The sequence below is a fragment of the Callorhinchus milii genome, unplaced genomic scaffold (assembly GCF_018977255.1).
Source record: "Callorhinchus milii isolate IMCB2004 unplaced genomic scaffold, IMCB_Cmil_1.0 Scaffold1, whole genome shotgun sequence".
Taxonomy (NCBI): Eukaryota; Metazoa; Chordata; class Chondrichthyes; order Chimaeriformes; family Callorhinchidae; genus Callorhinchus; species Callorhinchus milii.
Genome location: NW_024704742.1, coordinates 50,916,958 through 50,944,462, shown reverse-complemented (window position 1 = coordinate 50,944,462; position 27,505 = coordinate 50,916,958). Strand labels below are relative to the sequence as shown.

Here is a 27,505-nt window from a genome sequence, read left to right as displayed (position 1 = left end):
GATCTTTAAGCAATCTGGCGAGCTATTTTAAAGTCTTTAGTTTAAATCAATAAGTGACTCTCCAGTCAACTTTCCCCTCGGTCCTCTCTCTTGAAGATACTTGGTTGTCCCCACTCCCCTCGCTCCCAACTAGGTTATGTCCAGTTGCAAAAGTAACCTTACAGACAAGCAAATGCTGGGACATGTTTTGGTTCTTTGTGGTATAATTTAGAGTTTCTAATTTTATCAGAAAATATTTGACCTCCAGAAAGCTGCCATTGGAAGTGGGATATTGAAAAGGTAAAACCTATTTTTCACTGAACATATTCGATAGTGGGTGTCTCTGCTGTGAGAGAATTCATATTTTGAATCAACCTGTTCAGATCAGGCCATAATGTGTGCGTCATATCCTGAGTGATGTCGCTTCAAATCAGTTATCAGATAGAAACTTGAAAGTCTGCAAATGAATCATTCTGCAAGGGTTCAGTATTCAGCATTTAAAAGGATAGTTTAAACTGCACCAAAAGAAACAAGATGACACTTTCCACCTGTAAGTAAACTAAAAGTTTTCATCTAAAGCAAAGATTTGGTGTTTTACATTGATAGAAATCTTGAAATGGTGACAGTTAGAATGTGTTGTTAAACCACCTTTTTATGAATTGGGCAGGCTGAAAACGTTGTATGGGTAATTTTAGTTTTGTGCGATCTGAAGTTTCTTGTGAATAAAACATTTACAACTTAATGTTAGTTTAAAATAAGTATTGTTTGGTAATTCACTTTTTCATACAATATGCTACATGTTTCAAATTCAATCTTGTATTAATATTGATTCTACGCAAAGTGTGCTATCTGAAAAACAAAAGACATGAACCATTATACTGTCTGTTACTACCAATAAAGTAATACAATATTACGTTTATATTAAAACAATTCCAATTTTAATTTTGCTGGCCCAAATATTTGAACTTAATTACATGGCAGAGGGCACCAAGATATACTACAAAAGAATTAGTTTTTTTTAATATAACAAAGTTTTAAAAAAATTTAAAACATGTCTCGCGCTTTTATCATGGTGCAATAGTGCAAAGCAAAGTGCTTCACATGGTTTACAGTAAAGGACAGTGATTGTATACCTGTAAATGAATGTTTTATATTGAGATTGAAATGAAAGTTAAAAAAACTGACATCCCCAATTTTTTTTTAAGTACTCAAATATTTGAGTAGAAATGTATTAAAAACATTTTTAATACATCCACCATTAATTTTCATGCAGAGGGTTGTTAGCATATAGGATCACCGACTGGGAATGGTGGTTGAGGCAGAATCCATATTCGCTTTCAAAAGAGGACAGGATAGATATCTAAAATGAATCAACGACAGGGCTATGGGGAAAAAGGACTGACAGGATTGCTTTCTAAAAGATCCAGCACAGACACGATGTACGGAATAGATGCTTTCTGTTCTATAGATTTCCATGGTTCTATTTCTTTAATTACACTTTAGTTTGTTTGAATATATTTATTTACACAATGGTTTATATCAGTAGGATTTCTAGGTGAGGGTGAGGACCTGCTGAGTTCACATCATATAATAGTAATCTTTGTATTTGATATAGCGCCTCATCACGTCTTCGAGACGTCTCAAAGCGCTTCACAGAATATACTGTAAAGTGAATTGACTGTATATTGACTTATGCAAATATGTCTTGATTTGCTGCAGCCGATTGAGACGTACACACATTTTTTCCAATTTCTTTCGAATGATAAGGCACATGTACGTAAATATCAGGTTTGTGGTGATCACTCAGTGACTTTTGCAATTTTGAAAAGAAAAAAATAATACATCTACTGAAAGTATTAGTGCAAGGAGAAGGGTTTTGTTATTTTTGGACAAAATAGTTGGACAAAATCGGCCCTTGCAAGGAAGAACGTGAACATATTGGTACTTTTTCCTCCTGTGGCAATGGTTGGTTTAATAAGGTAAAAATTGTTTTGAGGTGGAGAGGGTAACAGATGTGATGCATATACTAAAGACAGGAAGACAGGAGTTTCCGGTACTGCTCGAGGTTTTCATACACATGCTCTATTTCCTGCCTTGATAATATTGATAGAAATGTGTAGGTTTCAATTGCATCTCACAATGTTGCAATTGCAAACTTCAATTATGACACAGAATTAGAAATTATATATCATAGTAATTCTATGGTACGGTATTTTTCAGTTGTCCTTGCCTGTGTCGTCTCTCGCACCAGGTTCCTCAAGCCCGCTTTCCCATCCTCACTTAGCTCCCCTGGCTCCCCAGTCCACCATCATTTCAGACACTTGGTCCCCACTTTTGGCATTCCATCTACTACTAGTCCCTCTACCTTCCCTCTCAGTTGGCATTCAAAACCCGTCAAGACCTACCTCTTTGACTGTGCGTTCGACTGTGCTTTCAACCAACTTTCTCCCCCTCCCCCATTTCAGATCTCCCCGCTTTCTCTTCCCCCCCCACCCACCTTTCCCCACCTCACCTCGGGTTCTCTGCCATCTGTGTGAAGATCTTTGAACATCCATCTAATGTTGCTGTTGATGCTACTTGACCTTAAATGGCAGACTGGTTATCAGTCTGAGCTCTATTTTAAATTATGACTAAAGTCCTAAAGGAATTATAGAACAGAATAATTTTTTCCAGAGGGTGTGAAAGAGGGGGAGTGAGAGAGAGTAATTGAAAGAGAAAGAGGGTTTGTGAAAGAGGGAGAGAGTGTGTGAGAGAGAGAGTGATTGAGAAAGAGAGGGAAGCATGATTGAGAGAGAGAGAAGGGGAGAGAAAGTCATTCATTGACAGAGATGGAGAGAGAGAGAGCGCATAAGGAAGAGGGAGAGAGAGAAGCAGCGAGTGAGAGAGCATGAGGGAGAGGGGAACTGAGGACAATGTTTTGTGGTTCACTGTCAGGACGGATGATCGGAGCCTCCGTTGGCCACCATGGGGAAGACTGAAGACAGACTCTCAGCAACCTGATGTGCGTTCCTCACAGCAAGCTCCCTCTTTCCCCAGTGAGAAACTCCTCTACGGCCTTCATTCCCACCCTATCTCTGAGATATCCCCAATCCAGCCATTCCCTTTGCCCAGCAAACACCAGCTTGCTTCATGTCCCCCTCACCCCATCCGCCCCACCATTGCCAATTTGCCTCCTCTGTCTGAAGCTCCCTTCCCAAAAACCCTCAGACTCTCTCCCTCCCTCCACTATATCAAAGCACGTCAAGACCTAACTCTTTGACTGCACTTTCGGTCATCTTTTCCCTTCCCCACCCCTCCTCCCTTGGCTCCCACCCAGCCAGCAGTGTTGAGCGATTGAGATGTCCTTTCTACAATATGTAATTGTTATGTTTCTGGAAGAGAAACACAAAAATATTGCTTATGTGGCCTGCTGATGTTTTGGGCTCCAGCAGGACAATGGTTGGACCACTCTGGTTTATATCAGTAGTTGCCAACCTATGATCCGCAGGCTAGAAGTCGCCCAGGGGGCTGCCAGGAAGTGCCCCCCCCCCCACCCCCCCCCCACCCCCCAACATTTGGACGAATCAATGTAAGTCTGTGTTCGAACGGTAGTGTTTTCAGTTTTTTTCTTGATTGAATATTTCTTGATTTATGGCAGAATTCAAGAAATATTGATACCCAGGAGTGAGGGTTCCTGCGTCCATGGTCAGTGTGCTGCATTTCCTTCGTGCCTTGCTCTCACTGCTGGGTCTCTTTCTATTCGGGTGCTCATACTGCGCTCAAAAGCCGCATCATCTTCTCCACAAGAGGCATGTGACCATGTCACAGACTATTTGTTCTCTCTATTACATTTTACAGATGCATTTTACATCAGCCTCTCGGCTGACATAATGTAAAAATAATAAGTAAAAATAATAAACTCTCAAATGTCAGATACTGATATTGAGTAAAATAAACAGCCACAGATGCACCTTTCCACTCACCATTTTCTGGTCTTTGTATAATTTGGTGCTGGTGTCTGTGTGCTGTTATATGTTCTCAGGAATTCAGATTACAGAACTGATTCCAAAAACTTGTGCGCACAAGAGAACCATTGAAAACATGTTAAATGAGTTGCCACTGATGATGTAACGTGTTAATGGACTTGTGTTTGGACGCAGTTCAATGTTCACAGTTACCCCCACACATACGATGAGTTTCCAATTACATCTAGGCTGATGGTAGGAAGTGTCAAGTGGACATAGACCACTTCCTCAGAGAAAATTAAGTGACAGGATATGAAATGAGACTCTGAATAATACATACTATAGATATGTAAAAGAGAGGAAAGAAAAAGGAAGGGAAACTTTTTTTTTGTGTAGCACAGCTAATTAAAAACAATTCTGACAAAAGAAAACTGATTGAAAGGCACAAAGTAATTTAAAGTACTTTCTCCTTCAATGTTTTAACATCAACAACTTGCATTTATACAGCTTCTTCATGTGTAATAAGGTCTCTGAGGACTGTACAAACATGGGGTCCAACACTGAGCAAGGGAGACAAAGAAATGGCCATAGGCGTGGTTATAGGTTTTAAGGCAAGGCTTAAGGACAGAGAGGGGATGAGACGGAGAGGGAGGGAGTTCTAGAGATTTGTGGTGTAGTATCTGAAGGCTCAGGTACTGATGGTGTTATGGAGAGGGTGGGGACATGCAGCAAGCCTGAGTTTGCTGAGCAGTGGGAGTGAGCAAAAGTGGGGTAGGAGGAGATCAGAAAGATAAGAAGATAGTGGAGTGTGGAAGGATTTCTAGGTGAGGGTGAGGGCATTTATCCATTGGGAGATGGAACAAATGGAACTTGGCAACAACCGGATTAAGAGGAATGCAGAGTTTAACAAAATATTTTAATTAAAAACAACTCACAAATGGTTTAATTTTTCACTCTTTAATTCTCTCCTGAGAACAACTGACTGTTTTTTACCTTTTATTGGAATATTGCTCCGTGTACACCAGGTGTCAACTAGTACCTCAAGTTTCTATTATTTTAAACTTCTAAATCGCTGCCATTGGAGGCAGAGCCTTCAGTAACTATGCCCTCTAGTACCATCAATCAATTATCCTTGCATTTGGTATAGTACCTTTCAAGTCAGGAGGACATCCCACAGCACTTCACAAGATATATTGTGAAGTGCAGTGACTTTATGTTTTATGGACAAATATGGCAGCCAATTTCCACAAGTGTCCCACAAACTGCCATGAAGTAAATGACCAATCTTACTTGTGGGGTTTGTTGGACAGGACACCAGGAGAAACTCCTTTCTCTTTTTGAACAGTACCATGGAGTCTTTAATGCCCACCTGGACAGACAGGTGTGATTTTGATTAACATCTCATCCGAAAGACAGCAGGTCTGACAATGAAGTACTCCTCTAGCACTGCATTAGAGTGACAACCTTGACTGTGCATTCAAAGTCCTAACATGGGACTTGAACTCATAATCTTCTGACTCAGAAGTGAGAGTGCCATTAATTGAGACAGGTTGACACCTGTCCTATGGTATTTAGCCTCTGTCAACTAGTACAATACCTATGCCTGCTGTTAGTAGGTCTCCTGGAAAGCAATCTCTTCAACCATAGCTTTAGTCACCCTTAGGTTGGGCCTAGGTGTAATGTTGTGAGTGGGATTGTAAATGCCTGATTCAAAAATAAAACACCATTTTGCAGCTGTGGAAAAAAATGTTGTGTGGTATTTCTCAGCATTGGTTCTCTGATCGAAAGGTTGCCAGGTTCAACGAAGCAACATATTTCCCATCACATGACCTATCAATGTGTTTCGCACAATCTGCATATCTTTGAATTTTACCCTGAATCTTAATGTTCCATTAATGAACTGCAACAAAGTAATATGACACCGCCTACAACCCCAGTTATAAATAGAAATCTTTATCCAGCATATTGATGCTGATGCTTCATAACTAAAATGTGGAGGTCTTTACGGTTCTGTAGCTAAATATATACTATTCATCTTTAGGTCTTCAAAGGCTTTCTTTAAATTGACCATAATGAATTCTTGAGCAAATGGCATCCCAGTTTACCAACAAGAAGTTCAACTTGCCAACTGCTTTCCTTTTATACCTTGACAGTCTCCTCCTTAATAACAGTCACAAGGAGCTAAACATTTTATCTCTATGAATGAGGCATTTGCTCAAATTAATATCTTGTACACCAATTAAATTGGTGTACATACAATTAAAAGGTGAAACTATCTTAGTGTCTAAACATATTTAAGTGAGCATTCAGAATTGTAAGATTATGGATAATCATCATGTAGGGTTTGGTTTGGCAGGAGACTGCTAGAGACCTCCCAATAAATTCAGTTATGCTAAGTCTCAGAACTCTTCTATGGGTTTTATAGATTCACAGAAGGTACAGCTCAGAAACAGGCCATTCAGCCCATCCAGTTTGGCTGATGTTTATATTCCACATGAGAATCTATCCTAGATCTTATGCCTAGTCCCATATCTCCCCCCCCCCCCACCACTACCCCACCCTGCCCCAGCCCCTCCACCACTGCATATCCTCAATTTTATTCCCTCTTAACAATATGTCCATTCTTTCTATGAAAGGTCCACATGGGTTACCACCCCAACAACTGACTGAAACAGAGAATTCCACACTCCTACCACTCTCTGTGTGAAAACATTTTTCCTAATCTCCATTCTGGACTTCGGTCAGTAATGTGACTGTCATGTTATTCTTTTCTCCCTCTGGATTAGTTCTCTACATTCAGATGAATTGACTCAGCCACTGACCAGTTCCTGAGCTAACCCACTAAGCAGGCCAGAGTAGTACAAAGGAAGTCCTTCCACTCCCTCAGGTGACTTGGCTGACTAACCAACTTAGTCTTGAGAGAAACCACAAGCAGCGGATATCAGTCAAGACGAAGATCCAAATTTGGGCTTTCCTTAGAGCCATTGCTCTACGCTCATATCTGCTAGCTGGTCTTTCACATAGATGTATGGTTTCCTTTTTGTTGTTGTGACTTAGCACAACATGGACAATAATCCTGAAACATTAACAATACTAAAAGTCAGCACATGGCATTGACTACAGGACCTGGTTATTTCCTTGGTTATTTCTTTCACAAGTGTTAAAGACTTGCCTGTGGAGGACTACGGATGGGAATGTATTTATCTTCTATTTATCAAGGGATTTCCTGGACTGGAATCTATTCAGAATATCTATGTTGCATTGTTTTTATTTTCATCTGCATGAATCAACACCATTGATAAGTAAGTTGACTCTTAATTGTACTCGTAATCTAAAATTACATGAAGGGAAAATATTTTATCTTTAAGATGGTGAAAGTAAACATTAACATTCTCATGTCCAATTTGCGGGTTTGGGCTAACCATGTGTAAACCTATTTCTATAAAGGGAATTACAAGTACCCCTAATTTTATGGTTAACAACAATGAAAAGAATTAGAGAATCACTTTTATTTCCTAAATGGACATATGTTAAAGTATGAAACTCAAAAAAAACCTTACTGTTGAAAAGGTGACACAAAACAACCAAACAAATAAAATGAGGTGGTTTCCTTGGCAAATAATAATAATAATCCTTGCATTTGATATTGCACTTTATTACGTCTTCTGGACATCTCAAAGAGCTTCACAGAATATATTGTAATAATTGATTTATCGAAGTTACTTCAGAGCAGTAATCCCTAAACTATAATTTAAATTATCTGTAGCCAATGGACAGTATTTTGGATAAGCAATGTTAAATTCAGGGATCAAGGACAAAGGTTATTGCCATCAACATAATACTTCATCATCTTATATGTTACTTGATGTTTGACTGACGTGCTTATGGCATAGCAATCTATAATAATAATCCTTGCATTAGATATTGCACTTTATCACACCGTTACAACATCCCAAAACACTTCACAAGATGTACTGTAAAGTGAATTGACTGTATATTTTGTGAGTGAATAAATGGCTTGACAATAAAATACTTGCCTCCCATACACTACCTCAAGGGATATCATGTAAGTATTTCACAATACCATAGGAGAGGTTCAGATGAGGAAGATCTTTCAGCCCATTGATCTATTCATTTTATTATACCCACCCAGGGTATGGGAAATGGGATTGGGAGGTGTGGAGCTTCATGTAGAATGTAAACACCGGCACAAACAAGTTGGAATGAATGGCCTGCTTCTGTGCTGCAACATTCTTTGTAATTCTGCGTAATAACCTTATTTGGTTTAAAAGAAGGGCATGAAAATAGCACAAGGCTTGACATCTGTTTTGTAACCAGTGATGTACATGTGTTACAGAGCTATGGTCTATGCCGTGGTTCTAAGATCTACATTAGCACAGGACCAACAGGATTGTTAAAACAGTTGCTGCAGGATTGTTAAAACAGTTGCACGTGTAGAGATGGTTCCAATGATATATTTGGCTACTAGGCAGTGAGCACAAGACTGCTATATCAGCTTGTAGTTGTCAGCTTGTCTCAGCAGGTATCAAGTAGCACTTGATAGCAGTCTTTGGGTCAGAAGATTGTGCGTTCAAGGAAGCTCTAATTTGATAGTCCAGTACAGTATTCGGGGAGTGCTGCATTCTCAAAGTAGTGTCTCTTGGATGAGACATCAAACTGACATCCTATCTGTTTTAAATAACCCATTACACTGTTCAAACAGAGAAGAAAAGTCTCTTGGTGAGCTGGCCAGCAATCCTCCAGATAAATTATTCATTTACCCCTTCCTGTAGGGAAATTGGTTGCTGTGTTTGACTACAAATACACACTTACTGTAAAGATCTTTGATTTAAGCATTGCTATAGCAAACACAAGAATTATTATCATTACACATAGGTTCCCCCTGCTGCAGGCCAGAACATTTGCCTGCTTTTAATACCAAAGCCAATTCCAATTTCTGTTCTTGCTTTTCTTTTTGAATAGGGTTATAGGATGTTTAACATTATAACGTATTATAATAGTAATAATAATAATAATTGTTGTATATGATATGGTACCTTATATTGTTAAAGTGTCTCAAAGGAGTTTAATAATAATAATAATCCTTGCATTTGATATAGCGCTTTTCACGTCGGGAGGATGTCCCAAAGCGCTTCACAGAACACACTGTAAAGTGAATTGACTGTATATTTGTGGGCGAACGCGGCAGCCAATTGCGCACAGCAATGTCCCACAAACAGTCGTAGATTGAAAATGACCAATTCATAATTGTTTTTGGTTTTGGAGGGATTATTATTAGGTGTATGGAGTAAGGAAACTTGCCCATGGGTTCGCCCTGCCTGGAATTGAACTCAGGTCTCTCGCTTGCAAAGCGAGTGCTCTAACCACTGAGCTACAGGACTCCACGTATGTTTATCGTATGTTTTAGCCAAATATGGCAGCCAATTTGCACACAAATTCAGCTTTCAGGTGAATGATCAGTTTATGTGGAGGATTGTTGGCCAGGACATTGTTAAAGAGTGACTTAGGATCTTTAAAAGCAACTGAACATCCCCTACCCTGTATGCTATACCATCGTCTTTCGGGCCTTCAACCTATCCGCTCCCACTCTCTAGAAGTCCATCCTGGAGTCCCTTTGCCTTGCTCCTTCCCTTGCCTCTTTCAAGGTCCAACTCAACAGCTTATTCTTGGACCACACATTCGGTCATCTTCCCAAAACCCCACTTGCCCCCCACCCCTCCTGAACCCCAGCTCAGGTGCAAACTCTCAACTGTTCAGTGCCTTGGGATATTCTCCTGACGTGAAAGACACTATGTAAATGGATATTTACCTTTGTCTTCCTTGCCCTACCTCCCCCCTGTCTGTTAGCCCTTAAAAGCCTCTCCCTCCCAACATGCCCCAGTTCTGATGAAGGGTCATGGACCCAAAATGTTGACTCGCTTTCCTTTCTCCATAGATGCTGCCTGACCTGCTGAGTGTTCCCAGCGACTTCTGTTTTAGCATATAAGTGGAATTTGTTTGTTTATTTATTTGTTTGAACAAGCAGACAGAACCCAAGTTTAACATCTCATGTGAAGGACAGCTCCTCCAATAATGTAACACTCCCCAATCTGCACTGGAGTGTCAATCTAGACTGGAAACTTAATGTACCAACACAGGGCTTGAACCAACAAACCTCTGAGCCAAAAGCGATTGAGTCAGAATGACACTGAACAATGGGGCTATAGTATCAGGAAGAAAGGATGCCCTATAAAATTAACTTAGTACACCCAAATATTCTCAGGCACCTGGATATTTCAGAAGTGTCTGAGGGAACGTTTAATCCATATTATGAATAATGGTTATTTTTAAATTTCTTCCTTTACAGACCACACAATGCAGTCGGTGTTTTGCTGTTGCTGCTCACTTCAAAACCGGTAAGTTTGTTTTTGTTATGATTGTCATGTTCCCCTGAAATGCATTCATTTACTTTAAGTGAAACTATGCAGACTGTGTCTATACTCTCAATGTTATGCTCAACACTGTTTGCTTTGTTTTAAATTGCAGAGCAGTGGCGACCGAAATGAGTCTAAATAATGATGCAATGGACGAATATTCCTTGAGCGAACGCCTGCCATCATATCAATATCGAGTAGGTGATGTGTTCTAACTGCACGTTTATTGTATAACAGTGTCTTTTGGTCATTTTAGTGAGATGTAACACCCGTGGTCAACAACTTAGACATTTACAGGCTGTATATTTCAGCTGTTAATTAAAACATCAACAGTCGTAACGTTCACACCGTCACGCGGTATGAAAATATTATTCTTATTTAAATTCAAATTGACAGTTACGCTGCATTCATGCAAGGTAAAGTCCTGCACCTCATCCGTTTAAGAGCTGTTAAACACTAACATCATATTTATTTTGGAATTCAGCACATCTGCAACCCCTAAGTTGCAAGTCCTAAACTGGCAAAGGCCGGCGAGAGAAATGCTGGCAACTTTCAAACAATGTTTTACTCATCAGCCTTTTTGTGGAAGTTGCTGTCATGGCTTTCACAGTTTGAGAAACTCACAGTCTGAAACCTGCAAGCTGAAAGTTATAGTTAGTGACTTAAATCCTGTTTATGAATATTGCATTATTGATCCAGGTACTAAGCAACTTTTTCCCCCGTTCAGCCAAACAGGTATGGGATAGCCCCATCAAGAAGGAAACCACCACCGCCTCCACCAGATAATGAAGATGAGGAAGGGGATCTTAAGGTTATAGCAGTGTATGATTTCTTTGCCCAGGAAGATACTGTGTTAAATCTAAGGAAATACGAGGAATACACAATACTTCAGAAGTGTGACCCCCACTGGTGGAAAGCAAGAGACAAGCATGGGTAGGAACCATATTTTCTGCATTTTTTTAACTTTTTACCATATAGTAGTTCATGAAATAATATTTGATGCAATGTTTGAGTTGCGACGGGTATTTGGGAAAACAGATTCTGTTAGTATCATCTCAATACAAGTCTCATCAGTTATGCAGAGTCAATTCAATGAAATCCATACACCCAGTTCAAACTGGAAAAAGCACTTAAGAATGACATGGATTTGTAGATCTGTATCTACAATAAACAGATATTGCAGCTGCAATATCTACATTATTGTAGATGTAATAATAATAATAAGCGCTTTGGGACATCCTCCGGACATGAAAGGCGCTATACAAATGTAATTTGTTGTTGATGTAGAAACAAGATCATACATAGTTTTGAAACAACTTCAGCATGGAAGTAAATAGTCTTATAGGATAAATATTAATAAAAATCATTAAATTTGATATAGTACCTTTTACCATTGAGAGCTTCTCAAAGAGGGTCAAAGATTTCTATATTTGTAGGCAAACGTGACAGCCAATTTACTCACAACAAAGTCCCACAATAGACATGAAGTAAATTTTATCTTGAGGATTGTAATATTATTGTTTTATTAAATTGTTAAATAATCCTTGCATTTGCACTTAAATTGTTATTAGGAATGCTATTATACAGCACTTTTTCCTAACATAACTGCTGTTATATAATTGTTGAATTCAAAGGCAATATTTATATTGAACTTAGAATGAATCCAAATATTGGTCTGTCCACCTACCCAAAGCAATATTTATAAAATTTATGGAGCACTAATGCTGCTGTTCAGTATGATTGTTCACAGTGTCATCTTGCTGTGCTATAGCTATTCATTTTCATGTGGTACTACTGTATGTCATAATAATTAAGTCATAAAGTACCTCCTGAGATAAAGATTGAGCAAAAACTGGAACATCCACTGAGGGGAGGAGGTCAAGGACTAAGGATACACTAAATGGTACTAGTCAGCATCTGTACAGGGCCCAGCATGTCCATTAGGAATTATCCTGAGTAAGCAGTATTGAAACTAAAAGTAGTAGCACAAACCCACAGGCTTAGTGTATATTGGGAAAAATGGGGTCAATGTGTTGTGAAAGAGTTATGACTGGGAGAATAATTAATAGTTGGAATACTTGCAAATACTATTAATGGAATGAAAGGGGATTGCTTGTTTTTGAATAGTCAGTGTGATTTGAATCAAAATGATCATAGCTGTTTCATCCCACAGTAAAATGGCAATCCTCTTTCATTCCAAATAATATCTCCTGATGGACATGCTGGGCCCTGTACAGATGCTGACTAGTACCATTTAGTGTATCCTTAGTCGTTGACCTCCTCCCCTCAGTGGATGATCCAGTTTTTGCTCAATCCTTACCTCGGGATTTAGAAGAATAGCGAATCTTTCCTTAGGTGGCTATTTTATGATTAATCATGCTGAATGGTTCCTCCAATAGGCATTTTTGTTTGACCGGTGCCAATTGCTGCCTTTCCTTGAGTAAGCAATAATGGTCTATGTTGACTGCTCCAAATGGATACTCCAAGCTTTACTAAATCATGAGCCCATTTTAGGAACATAAGAAGGCACAGTACCCTGTAACCCATTTCACTAGTCCCGATTTTCCTTCACTTGGTTCTGAGCTGGTTGACTCATCTACTTTATTCTAATCTTGTTTTTCTTTCTGCCTCTATTGTGTTCATTTATCAAATTTGTTACTTTGAGTTTCTTGGCAGATTTACAGGCATAAATAAAAGTATTTGACCCTTTTTTCAGAAATGAAGGATTCATCCCAAGCAACTATGTCACAGAGAAGAAATCTAACAATATCCAGGCATTTGAGTAAGTTCATTATCTGACTTGTTTTCATGCACACTAATAGCGCTGTTATCCAAGAAGAATAGCTAATCTTGACAATTAAATGATTCCTGTTTGAGTGTCTAGTTCAGGGTGATAATGCATTTTGCCCCTCAAAAGCATGCATTGCGTCCTATTTGTGCTACTTGTTCCATTAGCGGGCTCTAGCCTGCTTCACGTCCCCGCCTCGCTTTCCCCACTATTGGCGGGAGGGCCTTCTGCCATTCTGCCCTCACCCGTTGGAACTCCATCCCGCAGTCCCTCTGCCTTGGCCCCTCCCTTGCCACCTTCAAGACCCATCTCAAGACCCTCCTCTTCAACCGTGCTTTTGATCTCCCTGGAAGATTGTCGGCCAAGGTACTGAGAGAAACTCCTTTCTCATTTTGAATAATGGTATAGAATTTTGGAGAATTCCTCAACAGGTAGACAGGACTTTAGTTTAATATCTTAATGGAAGGACAGTACCTCGGACAATCCAACGCTCTCTCAGTACTGCACTCAAGTGTGAGACGAGATGGTGTCCCAACAAATCCTGATAAAACCCACAATCTTCCGACCCAGAGGCAAAAATTCAACTGAATGAACCAAGCTGACACCTATTTCCTTAGCAGGTCATTGACTAAGGGCTTATACAGCTGGAAATTACAGCATATCTTACTTTCATCCCACAGAATTGATTAATGCAAGTAAAGAAATTAGTTTAATAAAAAAACTTTGTTTTTTTCTCCAGGTGGTTTTGCAAAAATATAACAAGGGCCAAAGCAGAAAACCTTCTTCGGCAGGAGGTAACCTAGATATAAATCTTAAATCTATACTGATGTATAGTCAACTGCTTTTCAAAGCTCTTCAATTAGTTTTGCAAAGATGTCAAGTTTAAGGAAATGAACTGCAATAATTACATTAAACATATGTAACAAAAGCAAAAAGGACAGTATAGGTCAGTTAGTTCTCTTATACTAGATGTTGACAAGATCTTTTTATAAACTGGTCTTAAATAATTGCAAGAGTAAAATATCTTTAATAATCTTTAATAGGTTTGGAAACAATGTATCTATGATAAATTAGATATTTATGTATTTTTTTCTTCCAGGCTAAAGAAGGAGCCTTTATTGTGAGGGACTCCAGCCAGCATGGGATGTATACAGTGTCTGTTTACACCAAAGCTGGAGGGTAAGTAAGGATGTTGGTTAGTGAATAACAATAATTCTTGCATTTATTATAGTACCTTATCATATCATCATAACATCTCAAAGTGTTCACAGGATTTACTGTAAAGTGCACTGATTGTTATTTGCAGGCCACTGCAGCTGCCAAATTGCACACAGTGTCCCACAAATAGCCATGAAAGACCCCATTTTATGTTGGGGTTTGTTAGCGAGGACAGCAGGAGAAACCCCCCTTATCTTTTCGAATAGTGCCATGAGATCTTTAACTTGAAAGGCAAATGGGACCTTGGTTTAAAGTTTTATCTGAAGGATGATACATCTGACAATACAGTGCTCCCCCATAACTGTACTGTTGTGTCAGCCAAAATAATGAGCTCAAAGTCCCTACTGTAACTTATATACGTTTATTACTAATATCACTTATACTTTTGCCCTCAAAATATACAGTCAATCCACTTTATTCTATCTCCTGTGAAGCACTTTGAGACATCTCGATGGTCAAATATGTACTATACAAAATGCAATATTATCAATATAACAACATTTAAGCAATATATTTGCTTAAGCTAGGCAAGGATTAGTGAACTCCCAATAAATTTACCATCCAAAGAGTCAATCTTCAATGGGATCAAAAACATGAAATGTGCAACAGAATTTACAAATAATTTGTAATGATTAGATCATATCACTACCATGAACCCGCAGTAACTCAACTCTGTGTGTCTGAAAGAAGCTAACTCAGGAGCAGAGTTTCTGTTGGATTAAATATTTCTGAACTCTTTGATCCCTGACTCGAGATCTGCTTTGAATTGAAGTCTTGTGAGTTGGTGTGATATACATGAATCTCCCTGCAGAAAATGTAGTTAACATCGTGGTACCTGTTGGTACCTGTTGGGGGGGGGAGTGGGGTGAAGTGGGGGAGGTAAAAGGGGTTGCGGGTGAAGTGCCATTAGCATTGCTGCTTTGAAGAGGAGCACTTTGTCAACTTGTTAAGCGCTTGTTAAGTGCTCTGGGACACTACCCTGCATGTTGTTGTTGTTGTAAACCCCAAAGGCTATGCTCATTGATGATATCATGTCAGTTTATTTTCTCTCAACTATTTTGGCTGTCCAGAGAGAAGAGAGACAGTCCAGGAGCTTTGAGGCAGAGTGAAGAAGGCGTATAGTAGTTGAAGTAAGCTGATTTATATTTAACCCTAATGGCTTTTGTGTTATGTGCCTCCAGAGATCAGAATCGAGGGATCAGGCATTACCATATAAAACAGAAACAGACAAAATACTACGTAGCGGAAAAACACCTATTTGACACCATTCCTGAGCTTATTGACTACCATCAGCACAATGCAGGAGGTATGGAGTGGTGCATTATAATTTTATCCTAATATTTGAAATCAAAATATTTTGTTTTCTAATTGAGTTTCGCTATGACAAACTTTATATATTTGATCTGCAAATGATGGAATGAAATGTATATTCTTCTTCCCGACATGAAAGACGCTACATAAATGTGATTTGTTGTTGTTGGAGTTGTGGTTGATGTGGTCACAATCACTTTTATTTATTCCTATTATGTTATAACATTTTTAGGTCTGGTCACACGATTCCGATATCCTATTGGACCAATGGGAAGATGCATTCCTGCTACAGCCAGCTTCAGTTTTGGTACAGTATGATATTTAGTTCTTGTTTAACCATTCATTGCATTTTCTCACAAATCCTAATACAATCGTCCTGAGTCTAAATAACTATATGTGTGAGATAAATGTGAAAGCTTCTCAAAAAAGGCCTGATGCATGTGGAGAAACACTGAGTTCTTTGTGTTGGCAAATTATAATTCAGTAATAATTCGGAAGAGCAAATTCAACTTTGAAACAGTTGGAAAGGAACTTAAACCAGCAGTATAACTTTTCTGAAGTTTACAATGGAAGTTTCTTCTGTTTGTAATATTGCTTAAAATCATCAGCAGTTTTTCACTCTTGAGATAAATTCACTTTCCTAAATTTTCTGATATCAATGTATTTAATAGGAGAATGATAGATACTTGGGAAGTAAGGGTGTTAAGGGATTTAGTGAAAGAGAGGGGAAATGGGACTAAAATTATAAAGAGTTGCCATAGCTTAATAACATGTTACATGGTACTCCCGGAAAAGCGATCTGCCAATCGACTAAGAACCGGATTCCTACTTACTACTGGGTAAACAGAGGCATGTGGAGTAAGGAAACTTGCCCAATCTTTCACCCTGCTGGGATTTGAACCTAAGTCACTTGCTTGCGAGGCGAGTGCTCTGACCACTGAGCTTTAGGACTCAAATGACCAACTCCTATTCAAATGTCAAGAGTACATGTAAAGTCTTCCCAAAGATTTTTTATTCTAATTTTTCTTGGCCTTTTCTTTTCACACATACTAACCAATATTATACTGAAAGCTATATTATTGCAATATTATACTCAAAGAATTATTAAGAGTGTGACCAGAATGATTCTAGATGGACTTTTTAACATCCTTTTTGTTTGAACAGAAAAATGGGAGATTAACCCATCTGACCTGACCTTCATGAAGCAGCTGGGAAGTGGACAGTTTGGGGTGGTGCGTTTAGGGAAGTTTAGAGCTAAGCATAAAGTAGCAATCAAAACAGTTTACGAAGGTGCAATGTCAGAGGAGGACTTTATCGAGGAAGCTAAGATCATGATGTAAGTATTATTGGGTTATTGCTTCCCACCTTATGCATGAATTGTATGTGTCCTTGTGTTAAACATAATGAGATTTAATCTGTGAAATTTGCAAACTGTTTTGGATGTGCTAATTGAGACTTCTAGCTGTGATTATCAAAAGCTATCTAACTTGTGATATTTACAAAACAAATAATTGTGAATATAAAAGTAATAACGACAATAATAATAATCCGAGCATTTGATATATCACATTGTGGAGACATCTCAAAGCGCTTTACAGAATATACTGTAAAGTGGATTGACCATATTTTGTGGGCAAAACGTGATAGCCAATATCTCAAATTAGAAACATAGGATCACAGGGATAGGAATAGGCCATTAGGCCCATCAAGCATGTTCCACCAGTTTATTAGGTCTTGTCAGATATTTTAATCCCAATGCCCTGCCTTTTCATCATATTCGTGGAGTCCTGTAGCCCAGTGGTTAGAGCACTCACTTTGCAAGCGAGAGACCTGAGTTCAATTCCAGGCAGAGGGCGAAACCTTGGGCAAGTTTCCTTACTCCACACAGAGCCTAATAATAATCCCTCCAAAACCAAAAACAATAATAAATTGGTAATTTTCAATCTACGACTGTTTGTGGGACATTGCTCTGCGCAATTGGCTGCCGCGTTCGCCCACAAATATACAGTCAATTCACTTTACAGTGTGTTCTGTAAAGCGCTTTGGGACGTCTTCCCGACGTGAAAAGCGCTATATCAAATGCAAGGATTATTATTATTATTCCTTAACACTTCTACTGTCCAAGTACAGTATTTGTGTCTGTGTCTATTGATTACAGCTTTCCAGGGTAGATTCTTTCTGGGGCCGAAGAGATTGTAGAATCATAGAATTATGCAGCACAGAAGGAGGCCATTCGGTCCATCGTCTCTGTGCCGGCTCTTTGAACAGAGCTATCCAATTCAATCCCACTGCCCCGCTCTCTCCCCTGCAAACTTGTCCTCCCCAAATAATTATCTAACGCTTCCTGATTATAAAGATGCTTCCTGACCTCAGGTCTGACTGTCCTAGATTGGACTTTATGGCTTTGCTGCCCTTTGGATAAGGCATTAAACCAAGGTCCTGGCTGCCTGATCAAGTGGATGATAAAGATCCCATGACACTATTCGGAAAGAGAAGGGAGTTTCTCCTGGTGTCCTCAGCAACAATCCCCCCAAATAAAATTGTGGGACTTTGCTGTACGCAACTTGGCTGCTCAAAAAAAACACACCCACACAACACTTTGTAGTATAACCTACAAAGCGTTTTGGGATGTGCTCCAAATGTTAGGCTTATTATTATTATGCCCCCTTCCACTGGATCGCTCTACCATCCCCATATAAGGATGATTCACTCACACAGACAAATTGTAATATTTGAAACCAGAAGTCACAATTAGTCCTTTCAACGTACTGTGTGAATATCACAAATTAAATACGAGTAAGCGTGTTTTACAGTGGTAATTTCAAAAGAAAATGTAAAGAAATAGCAACAAATGGAGAAGTAATGTGAGGCTACATTTCATAGAAAATGATTATTGTGGCTTTACAGCATGAACTAGAACTGAAATATTTACATATCATCTATATATAGGTTAAATTGATTACTTTGCTTTGTTTAAGCACTTTTCAGAACTTGCCGTGTTGGTGTTTATTGTCACTTTTACCTAGTGTGATGAACATACACAAATTTATTCAACCTTTTATAACATCAGCCAAATATGGTCAATAATTGGTCACATTCAGATGAAATGTTAAAATGAGGCCCTGTCTGGCTGTTCAGGTTGATGTTAAAGATTCCATGGCACCTTTTGAAAAGAGAAGGGAGTTTCTTTTGATGTGCTGGCCAACATACCCCAGATGAAATTGGTCACTGTCTGTTTGTGGGATACTGCTGTACACAAATTGGCTGTTGCATTCACCTACAAAAAATATTTAGTCACTACGGTTTACAGTAAATCCTGTGAAGCATCTTTGAGATCTGCTCCTGAGGTGAAAGCCAGTATAATCAAATGCAAGGATTATTATTAGGATTATTAAATCTGTTTGTATAAAACCAGTCCAACGCTACAAACCAGAACCAGTTGAACATTCCTTATACATATTCCACCATTTTATTCATTTTCGCACGGCCAGAATCCATGCATGCTTCTCTGTATGAAACTAAATCAATCCCTACTTTCTTCTCCAGGAATTTATCACACCCTAATTTGGTTCAGCTTCATGGGGTATGTACACAGCAGAGACCCATCTATATAGTAACTGAGTTCATGGAGAATGGCTGTCTGCTCAACTATCTGCGCCAGAGACAAGGCCGACTTCAGAAGGATGCCTTACTGAGTATTTGTGAGGATGTGTGCGAAGGGATGGCTTACCTTGAGGAAAACCATTTTATTCACCGAGACTTGGTAAGTATTCCTGTAAAGTCATCACTTGGTATTATAAACTCACCAGAGATAATTGTAACAATGCATCTCAGAGGTTTAAGCTCAAAAGTGTCAAGGTTTAAGCTCAAAGGTGTGCTTGAGCCAGGACTAAACAAATCGCAGTCTTTTCAAATGAGATGTGTATAACCCTAGAACATGTAACACTGGAAAGATTATGGTGTGTGATGTGATAATTATCATAAGGACTGAATTTATGATAATTTTTGTCCTATACTGTTTTGGGATTGAACATCCCTCAATTTCTAATAATTGTAATAATAATAACCATATTGTAGCATGCGACTACCAGGATGGTAGAAGACGGACTAGATGGACTTTGGTCTTTTTTTGTCTAGCAATTCCTAAGTTCCTATGTTCTGGAGAATGAAATTAAAGATTGCCATTAAAGTCTTTTCAGCTAGAAATTGCTGTACATTGGTCTGCACAGATCAACAGTCCTGCTTTACGGGTGAAGGAGAGAGAGAGTTTCATCCACCAGTCAAGGGAAATGCCCGTGCGTAATAGTAACCATCATTATTGCTTAATTACGAGGTGTTCCAGGAAGACTTCAGACCCATACTTATGGTCCTGAGAAACCAAACAATCCTCTATCAATAATCCATTGTCTGATATCCAGTTTAGTATTAATCATAATTCTGTTCTTTGGTTTATAACTAGGCTGCCAGAAACTGTTTGGTGACTGAGAAGAATATGGTGAAAGTATCTGATTTTGGAATGACAAGGTAGGTCTTGCCACCCGCCTGGATTTTGGTTGTTACCATTTGAGGATAGTGAACATCAGTGAATTTATTGTCATTGTGTTGAATGACTAACTAGTGATTAAATGCAATTGAGAAAGCAATCTGGGATGCTACCCTGTGTGAGGAGCACTATATAAATGCAAGTTGTTGTTGTTGTTGACTATCCTCCTTTGGGGGAGGCAAGCAGGGTCTCCTTATGTTGAATGGCTGCAACATAGGGATAAAAAAAAATGGTTATTTTTAACAATTGTTTTGTGATGAACCTCAGTGTTGTGAACAAACTTTTGACTTTTACCCTTTGTTAACATTTTGGTGAAGAACGTTAAGGTTCATCCGGGTATTGATGTCTGACTTTATGAGAAAGTTCATATAATATAGTGTCCTATTTCTAAGCAAGTGTAGAATGCATGTCATAAAAAATATTTCCTGTTAGTGGTTAGTCTGGGTTTCACCAAGTTTGGGTTCCAAGCCTCAAGAGTGTCTGCAAATGTCAAACATTAAAGCCTAATCATTGGACATCAACTGCAAAATGAAATTATTTTGAAACTTAAATCTGGTCATGGGGTCTAACATTAAATATAGCAACTTGAATATGGAGATTCCCAAAATATCAAATAGGAATTACCCAGATGTGCCAGAAGTGAACACCTTCCTTTGACATTGTTTTCAAGCTGATGTCTATAAATCCGGTTGCACCCTCGATCAACAGTTAGCGTGACTGTGACTTTTTGCTGAACAAAATACTCAGTGTAAAGCTACCATCTCTCTGACTGGAAGTTTAAAGGTCACAAGAGAAGCTCTGATGAAGATATTTGATCTCATCCTTCCACAATACCCACTCTGAATTGTCCTCCCATCACAGCATCAAGCTGTTTCTAAATGTGTCCAGTGTCCCAGCCAAAACCATCATTCTGATTGACTTGTTCCAGTCATCAATTACCCTTTATCTAAACAAATGTTCCCTGTTGACTTATCCTTTGCCTTGGTATATCTGAAAGCATTGGTCTGGATTTACTTTCTCAATTTGCATTTAAAATTGGTTGTGAACGGAGCTATATCAACAACAATAACAACAACAAATTGCATTTATATCACACCTTTCACGTCAGGAGGACATCCTAAGGCACTGGACAGTCAAAGGTTTGCAGCCGAGCCACAGGCTGGAGTCAAGTGGGGTGGAGGGCAAAGGTGGTGGCGGTGGTGGGAAGATGACCAAAAAGTGCAGTCGAAGAGGAAGGTTTGAGATGGGCCTTGGACGGGCAAGATGGAGGTGCTCTGGGATTGAGGTCCAGAGGGTGGGGTAGAAAAGCTAAATGCCGACCTCCGATGGTGGAGCGTGCAGGGCGGGGGCCATGGAGCAGGATAGTGCCCGCTGAGCGGAGGGAGCAAACAGGTTGGTAGGGTTCTGGGTCGCAGCGGTAGGGTGGAGCAAGACCATGGAGGGTTTTCAAGTTGAGGACATGTATATGTATCAAATGTTAGGATTATTATTATTACATTTTTTAAGGAGTTTGTTTATTTGTCATTGTGTGTGCTGTCCAGGTATGTGCTTGATGATGAGTACACCAGCTCTACGGGTTCCAAATTTCCTGTGAAGTGGTCGCCTCCTGAGGTGTTTCATTTTTCTAAATTCAGCAGCAAATCGGATGTGTGGTCCTTTGGTAAGATGGTTTGCAGTCAGCTGATGAATTCATTATATCAATGTTCGCACATTGTATGTCTGCAAAATACAAAGCTTCAGAAATTCTGCTTTAAAACACTTCTCTCTGCAGCATCACTGCTGAAATCAAAATGCATTGTATAGTTTCCTGCACTGCTTGTCTCCTACAATATTACATTCCTCTCACACTCTTTTAAAACCCGAATTTGGCGTTAACTCACCGCAGGGTGAAACCTTGGGCAAGTTTCCTTATTCCACACGTCTGATAATAATCCCTCAAAAAAAAGAATAAATTGGTCATTTCAATCCGCGACTGTTTGTGGGACACTGCTGTGCGCAATTGGCTGCCGCATTTTGTCCACAAATATGCAGTCAATTCACTTTATAGTCTATTCTGTGAAGCGCTTTGACACATCTAGAAGATGCAAATGCAAATGCAAGGATTATTATTATTATTACTTCCTGAATTTATTTAAAACGAAGGTCCTGTTTCACTAATGAGAGGGTAGGGAGAAAGGCTAAATAGCCTCATAGCATTCTCATTCAGATTTAAATCAGCCCATATTTGTTTGATTAAAATTAACCTGAACCTGAGGCTAATTTGGAATCAGAATATTAGAATCATGAGTAAATAATGTTCAGTACGGTGTCAGTCTCTGAAGTAATATGTCCATCCCTGCAATTTAGAGCTCAGTGCTCTTTGTGGTGTGGTCACAGACAACCAAGTCTGTTTCAGTGACTCAGTCATGGTATTAATATTTCCACTCTGCTCAGTACACTCTTATTTGTTAATAAAGATTATAATGATTGGAGCCGAGGCTAAAATTAGTTCTCAACTAAATATACTTCCTCCATCCCATCCTCCGAGCACAAAATATACAGTCAATTCACTTTACAATATATTCTGTGAAGTGCTTTGAGACATCTCGAAGATAAAGGCACTATATCAAATGCAAGGATTATTATTATATTATTATTTTTTCCTGATGTCTAGTTTATCTATATTAATTAAAAATAATCTAGCTAATATTTATCATTGAGGCAAAACTAGCAAAATAAAAAAATGCTTGTTTACCTTTCATTGTCCAAATATACAAAGGCTAGTTTTGAGTTCTCACATTTTTTTAAAAAAATGCTCCCTTCAGAAAATTTCACACAAGCTGTGAAAACTCTGACAAGACATCATTGAAGCAATATTTCATCAAATCTTAGAGGGTTAGACCATTTTGCCTTAAATGTAAGATTATGCAGGATTGTGATAAATTCTTAAATTCAGTCTTAATTTGGAAGTCAGTTTCTGAAGTTCTTTTTTAAAAAAAAGCTTCCAAATTCAGACTATGCAAAATAACAGAGAAAGACTGGGGGCAATTTCACACCTCAAAGGTGTGTTCCATTCATCCCCCTCATCTTTCCTCTCCTCCCTCCCACACAGATTGTACACTTAACTACAGTATCACATTACAGTATTACATTACCAATGAATTGAGATTTGCATCGATTATGTTATAAGTTTAATTTGTGTTAGATTTCACAGTTCTTATTTCAAACAGTGTCAAATTTTATCTTTGAACTTTTTAAAATCATAAACTCAGATCAGGTTTCTCTTAACATTCCCTCTACCCTTATTTGAACTTGGCTTAGTTTCTGTCTGAATAAAATTTTAGACCATCAAGCTGACTCATTCTATTTCCCACAAGGGGATCGAAATTAAATATAGGACATTGTGGTTGTTAATAAAGACGTATAGCAGAAAGATTGTGGTATTTCAAATAGATAAAATGTTATGAATGGCAAAAGTGCTTTTTTGACATTGAATAAAACATTTGAAAGCCCTGTATAATCACGAGTTGTACTATGTTAAATCCATAGCAACAACAGTCTTGAAGATTACTTGAAAAATCCTGTACCTTATCTGATCATTACCACCTCATTATTGTACGGGTACATTTTGTCCCTTAATCATGTGCAATGCACATCTTACAAATGAATTAGGTGGGCAGGATGTGTCCGTTCAGGGAGAGAGTGTGCATTCCATTCCAACGATCTATCTCTGAGATTTGCATGTGTAGTAGGGATCCTGGCAATCTCAGTTGGTTTGGATACTCTTAAGCGTTGTGATGGATTTTCATTTGTCAGACATCCAGCTGACCAATTTAAAAAAAATAAGACTTTGTTTATCAAAGGGAAGAATTCTTCATGCTAGATTACTTGAACTAATTCCAACACTATCTGCTTGCTCCATGCCCATAAATATCTTGTCATGTCCAATTTGGAAAGGAGCACAGTAGTTAAATCTCAAAACAATGTTTAGCTGATATGTCCAATAGTGTAGAAATGGTTCACAGACACTGGAATCATAGAACATCACAGAACATCTCTGACTTGTGAGGCTGAAAAGGAGGGTTGGGATTAATAGGTTTAGGGTTTAAATTTACTGCTATATTGACTGATTTAGTCACATTCTATGTAATTGACGTCATTTCTGCTCTCCTATTTTTGAACACTCAAGGTTGTATTGGTAATTTGTGCCTTCTGATGTGAAGCAGCACAATTCTTCCTCTTGAAATCACACCTGATTGGCGTTATATTGAAGTTTACTCCCCAAGAATGACCAATTTGAAAACAAAGCCTCTCTTTTGAGAGATATGAAGCCAAATCTGTGTAAAAAAAAAAGGTCTGCAAGACAACACGTTTGATTTCAAAAACATTAGCCATTCTGAGCTATCGCTGTGAGAAGTCTCCTCGCTGGACAATTGCAAACAAAGAACACAATCAAGGAACGGAAACAGTATCTGGATTGTTTTCCACATCTCACAGGCATGCTGCAAACTTTACAGGAGATTGAGGATCAGAATCCAAATGTGTTCCATCACGTCACAGAAAACATATAGAAGTTAGAACAAAATGTGGTAGGATTGCAAATGATCTCCTATCTGTTGCTCAACCATCTGAAGCCTGTTCACATCTGAGGAAAGCAAAAGGGACATAATATTCCTTCAATAAATCTACATCTAAATCCAATAAGCCTGAATCCTATTCTTGTAACAATGGAATAATCATCCACTCCTAATTCAGTTACATATGGAAATATATTTCCACACTTCAAACCAGGAGGATGTAAAGAGACTATTTCTATATTAATCCCTGTGCCTCTTTTCTCTTTTTCTTCAGGTGTGTTGATGTGGGAAGTTTTTACTGAGGGCAGAATGCCTTTTGAGAACAAATCAAATGCTGAAGTCGTTGATGAGATTTCTCGAGGTGAGAGGCTCTACAGACCATCCCAGGCATCTCGCCTGGTCTATCAAATCATGTACAGCTGCTGGCATGAGGTTTGTTGCTATGGCATTTTCTACTTATATAACATAAATCTTTGAATTTAATATAGTACCTATAATGTTGACATCAATCAAAGCACTTTGAAGTTAATTGTATTTGTAGCACAAACTGTATTTGTAGGTTAATTAATTTGCACACACCAATGCCCCACCAACACACCTGAAGTGAATGACCAATTTATCTTGATCATTATTGACAGAATCTCGCAGAGCTCCCACCTCTCTTCAAATAGTGATTTTTAACATCAGCTTTGAACAGGCTGAGGGAACCTTGGTTTAACATCTCACCCAAAGGACAGCAGCCTCTTTCTTCAGCCAATTACTTAAAATATGACCAAACCGGTAAATTTAAGACATAAATCTATTAATCCCAACCTTCTGCCAAAGTTCTGGCCAACAATGATCTATGCATTGCTTTCCCTGCACTGGGTTGAATTATCATCTTAGACTGTTTAGTTTATAAGCTTTATGTGAGGCTTGAATCCCAAACCCTTTGACCTATAGACGAGAATGCTTTCAACTGAGACAAACTGATGTTTGCAGCATTTGGAGATAACCCAATGATTCATTCTAAAGGATAAAGGTGTGTACTTGCCCTGTGCAGTAATAGACCATACAAAGCAGAGGTTTTGCGGAATCACAATCTGTGCTGAGTTATCTGATCTCAGCGAGGGCTGGGATTAGACCTATAATTGGCTTCACTGCCCGGGGCTAGGAAAGTGAAAAATACCTTGCAGGTCTGCTCCTACTCATTAGCCAGTGACCTACTGCTGAAAAATGTACACGTCTGCATGTTTTGGAGAGGACAGGATTGGGCCCAACTATGATGTCCACCTGGATCAAAGAGCCTGCCAATCCTCACTGAGGCAAAACGTTTGTCTGGGTGAAGGCACTATATCAATATAAATTTGCATTGTATTGGGTACCAAAGGACAGTATGGACAATGATGAAATTGTAATGCTCCACTACTTCCTCTTCTGAGATCAGGTAACAGACTGAATATCACACCGAGGACTATCAATCTAAGCAATCGTATTATCAACTGTGTCATTGGGGAGAGAAAATGAATAGATTTGGCAGTTCACCTCTATTGCTTTGTGGTTAGGTTACAGTGCAGCTGCACACAGGATGAGTGCTCATTAGTCTGTTGTCTTGTGGTGTGGGTTTAGAACATTTAAACTTAATCTTATCTTCAAACTAATTTTCACAGAAGAAATAGCTCTAGTAGATAGAAAGTGCCACTGCCATAAAATGCGAACATCCTGCACATATTCATAATAATAACAATCCTTGTATTTGATATAGTGCTTTATCATGTCTTTAAGATGTCTCAAAGCGCTTTGCAGAATATATTGTAAAGTGAATTGACTGTATACTCTGTGGGTGAAACGTGACAGCCAATTGCGCACAGCAGTGTCCCACAAACAGTCATGGATTGAGTGATCAAATTATTATTTTATTTATTTTATTATTTTTGAAGGGATTAATACCGCTGGAAAAGCGATCCACCAATCGACTAACTACTTGGCTCCTACCTATTGCTATATAAATAGAGGCCTGTGGAGTACAGAAACATGCCTACCATTTCACCCCACACAGGAATCGAGTGCTCTAACCAATATGCTACAGGACTCCTTATCAGTTTGACTCAGAGTGTGTGTTACAGAGCCTCATTACATTTGATTCCCTATACTTTGGTCACATGGTTCAAATTTTTATTGTATACTAGGCAGGCAGAAGAAACTCTTTGAATATCGGTAATTAATATTTTGAAGGATTGGTTATCTAAATGATAATTTTGGTATTTATTTTCAGAAACCAGATGGACGTCCCGGTTTTGACGAGCTGTTGGATTTAATCAAAGAGATTACAGGGACTGAATATCAGTAACAGATGTCCTATATTTTCAGACCACGCAATGATATTGTACAAAAAAATGCTCGCAAATTCTTCTGCTGATGTTTCACCTGTTCACATTTGCTCATCACATCTTGTAAAAATGAGAAACAGTGGAGCCAAAAAAGACTATGACTTAGTGGCTCAGAGACTCTATTGAAGATTCTTGCGGGTAACTGGCAATGTGAGAGGTACAATCCCACAGGTCAGCTGTGATGCAACATCAGTTACTGCAGGATTCCCATTAGTGACTGTATTTTGTCGCTCATCTTGTGATTGGAATAATGCTGGATCTTCTCTTTAAACTGCTGTGGAGCCTATAATGCTGACGCTCCCAATTTGCACCCAACAACCCCGCCCCCTGGCCCCCAAACAACTATGACGTCAATGATCAATT

General features: G+C 38.8%; 1 protein-coding gene across 2 annotated transcripts; it reads left to right on the top strand.

Moving 5' to 3' along the window:
- Positions 1 to 249: 249 nt before the first annotated feature.
- On the top strand, positions 250 to 27,151 carry txk (TXK tyrosine kinase). Of its 2 annotated transcripts, XM_007892717.2 has the most exons (15): positions 250 to 529; positions 10,291 to 10,339; positions 10,470 to 10,554; positions 11,085 to 11,290; positions 13,074 to 13,139; positions 13,885 to 13,939; positions 14,245 to 14,324; positions 15,545 to 15,669; positions 15,907 to 15,981; positions 16,839 to 17,010; positions 19,221 to 19,437; positions 20,134 to 20,198; positions 21,759 to 21,877; positions 25,048 to 25,205; positions 27,028 to 27,151. In XM_007892717.2, the coding sequence occupies exons 1-15, from the start codon at positions 514 to 516 to the stop codon at positions 27,100 to 27,102; spliced, it is 1,563 nt and encodes a 520-aa protein (XP_007890908.1). In that variant the 5' UTR covers positions 250 to 513; the 3' UTR covers positions 27,103 to 27,151. The 2 variants fall into 2 exon arrangements, with proteins under 2 accessions (XP_007890908.1, XP_007890909.1); XM_007892718.1 differs by lacking the exon at positions 250 to 529 and having other exon boundaries at positions 10,328 to 10,339; positions 10,475 to 10,554.
- The last annotated feature ends 354 nt before the right edge of the window (positions 27,152 to 27,505 follow it).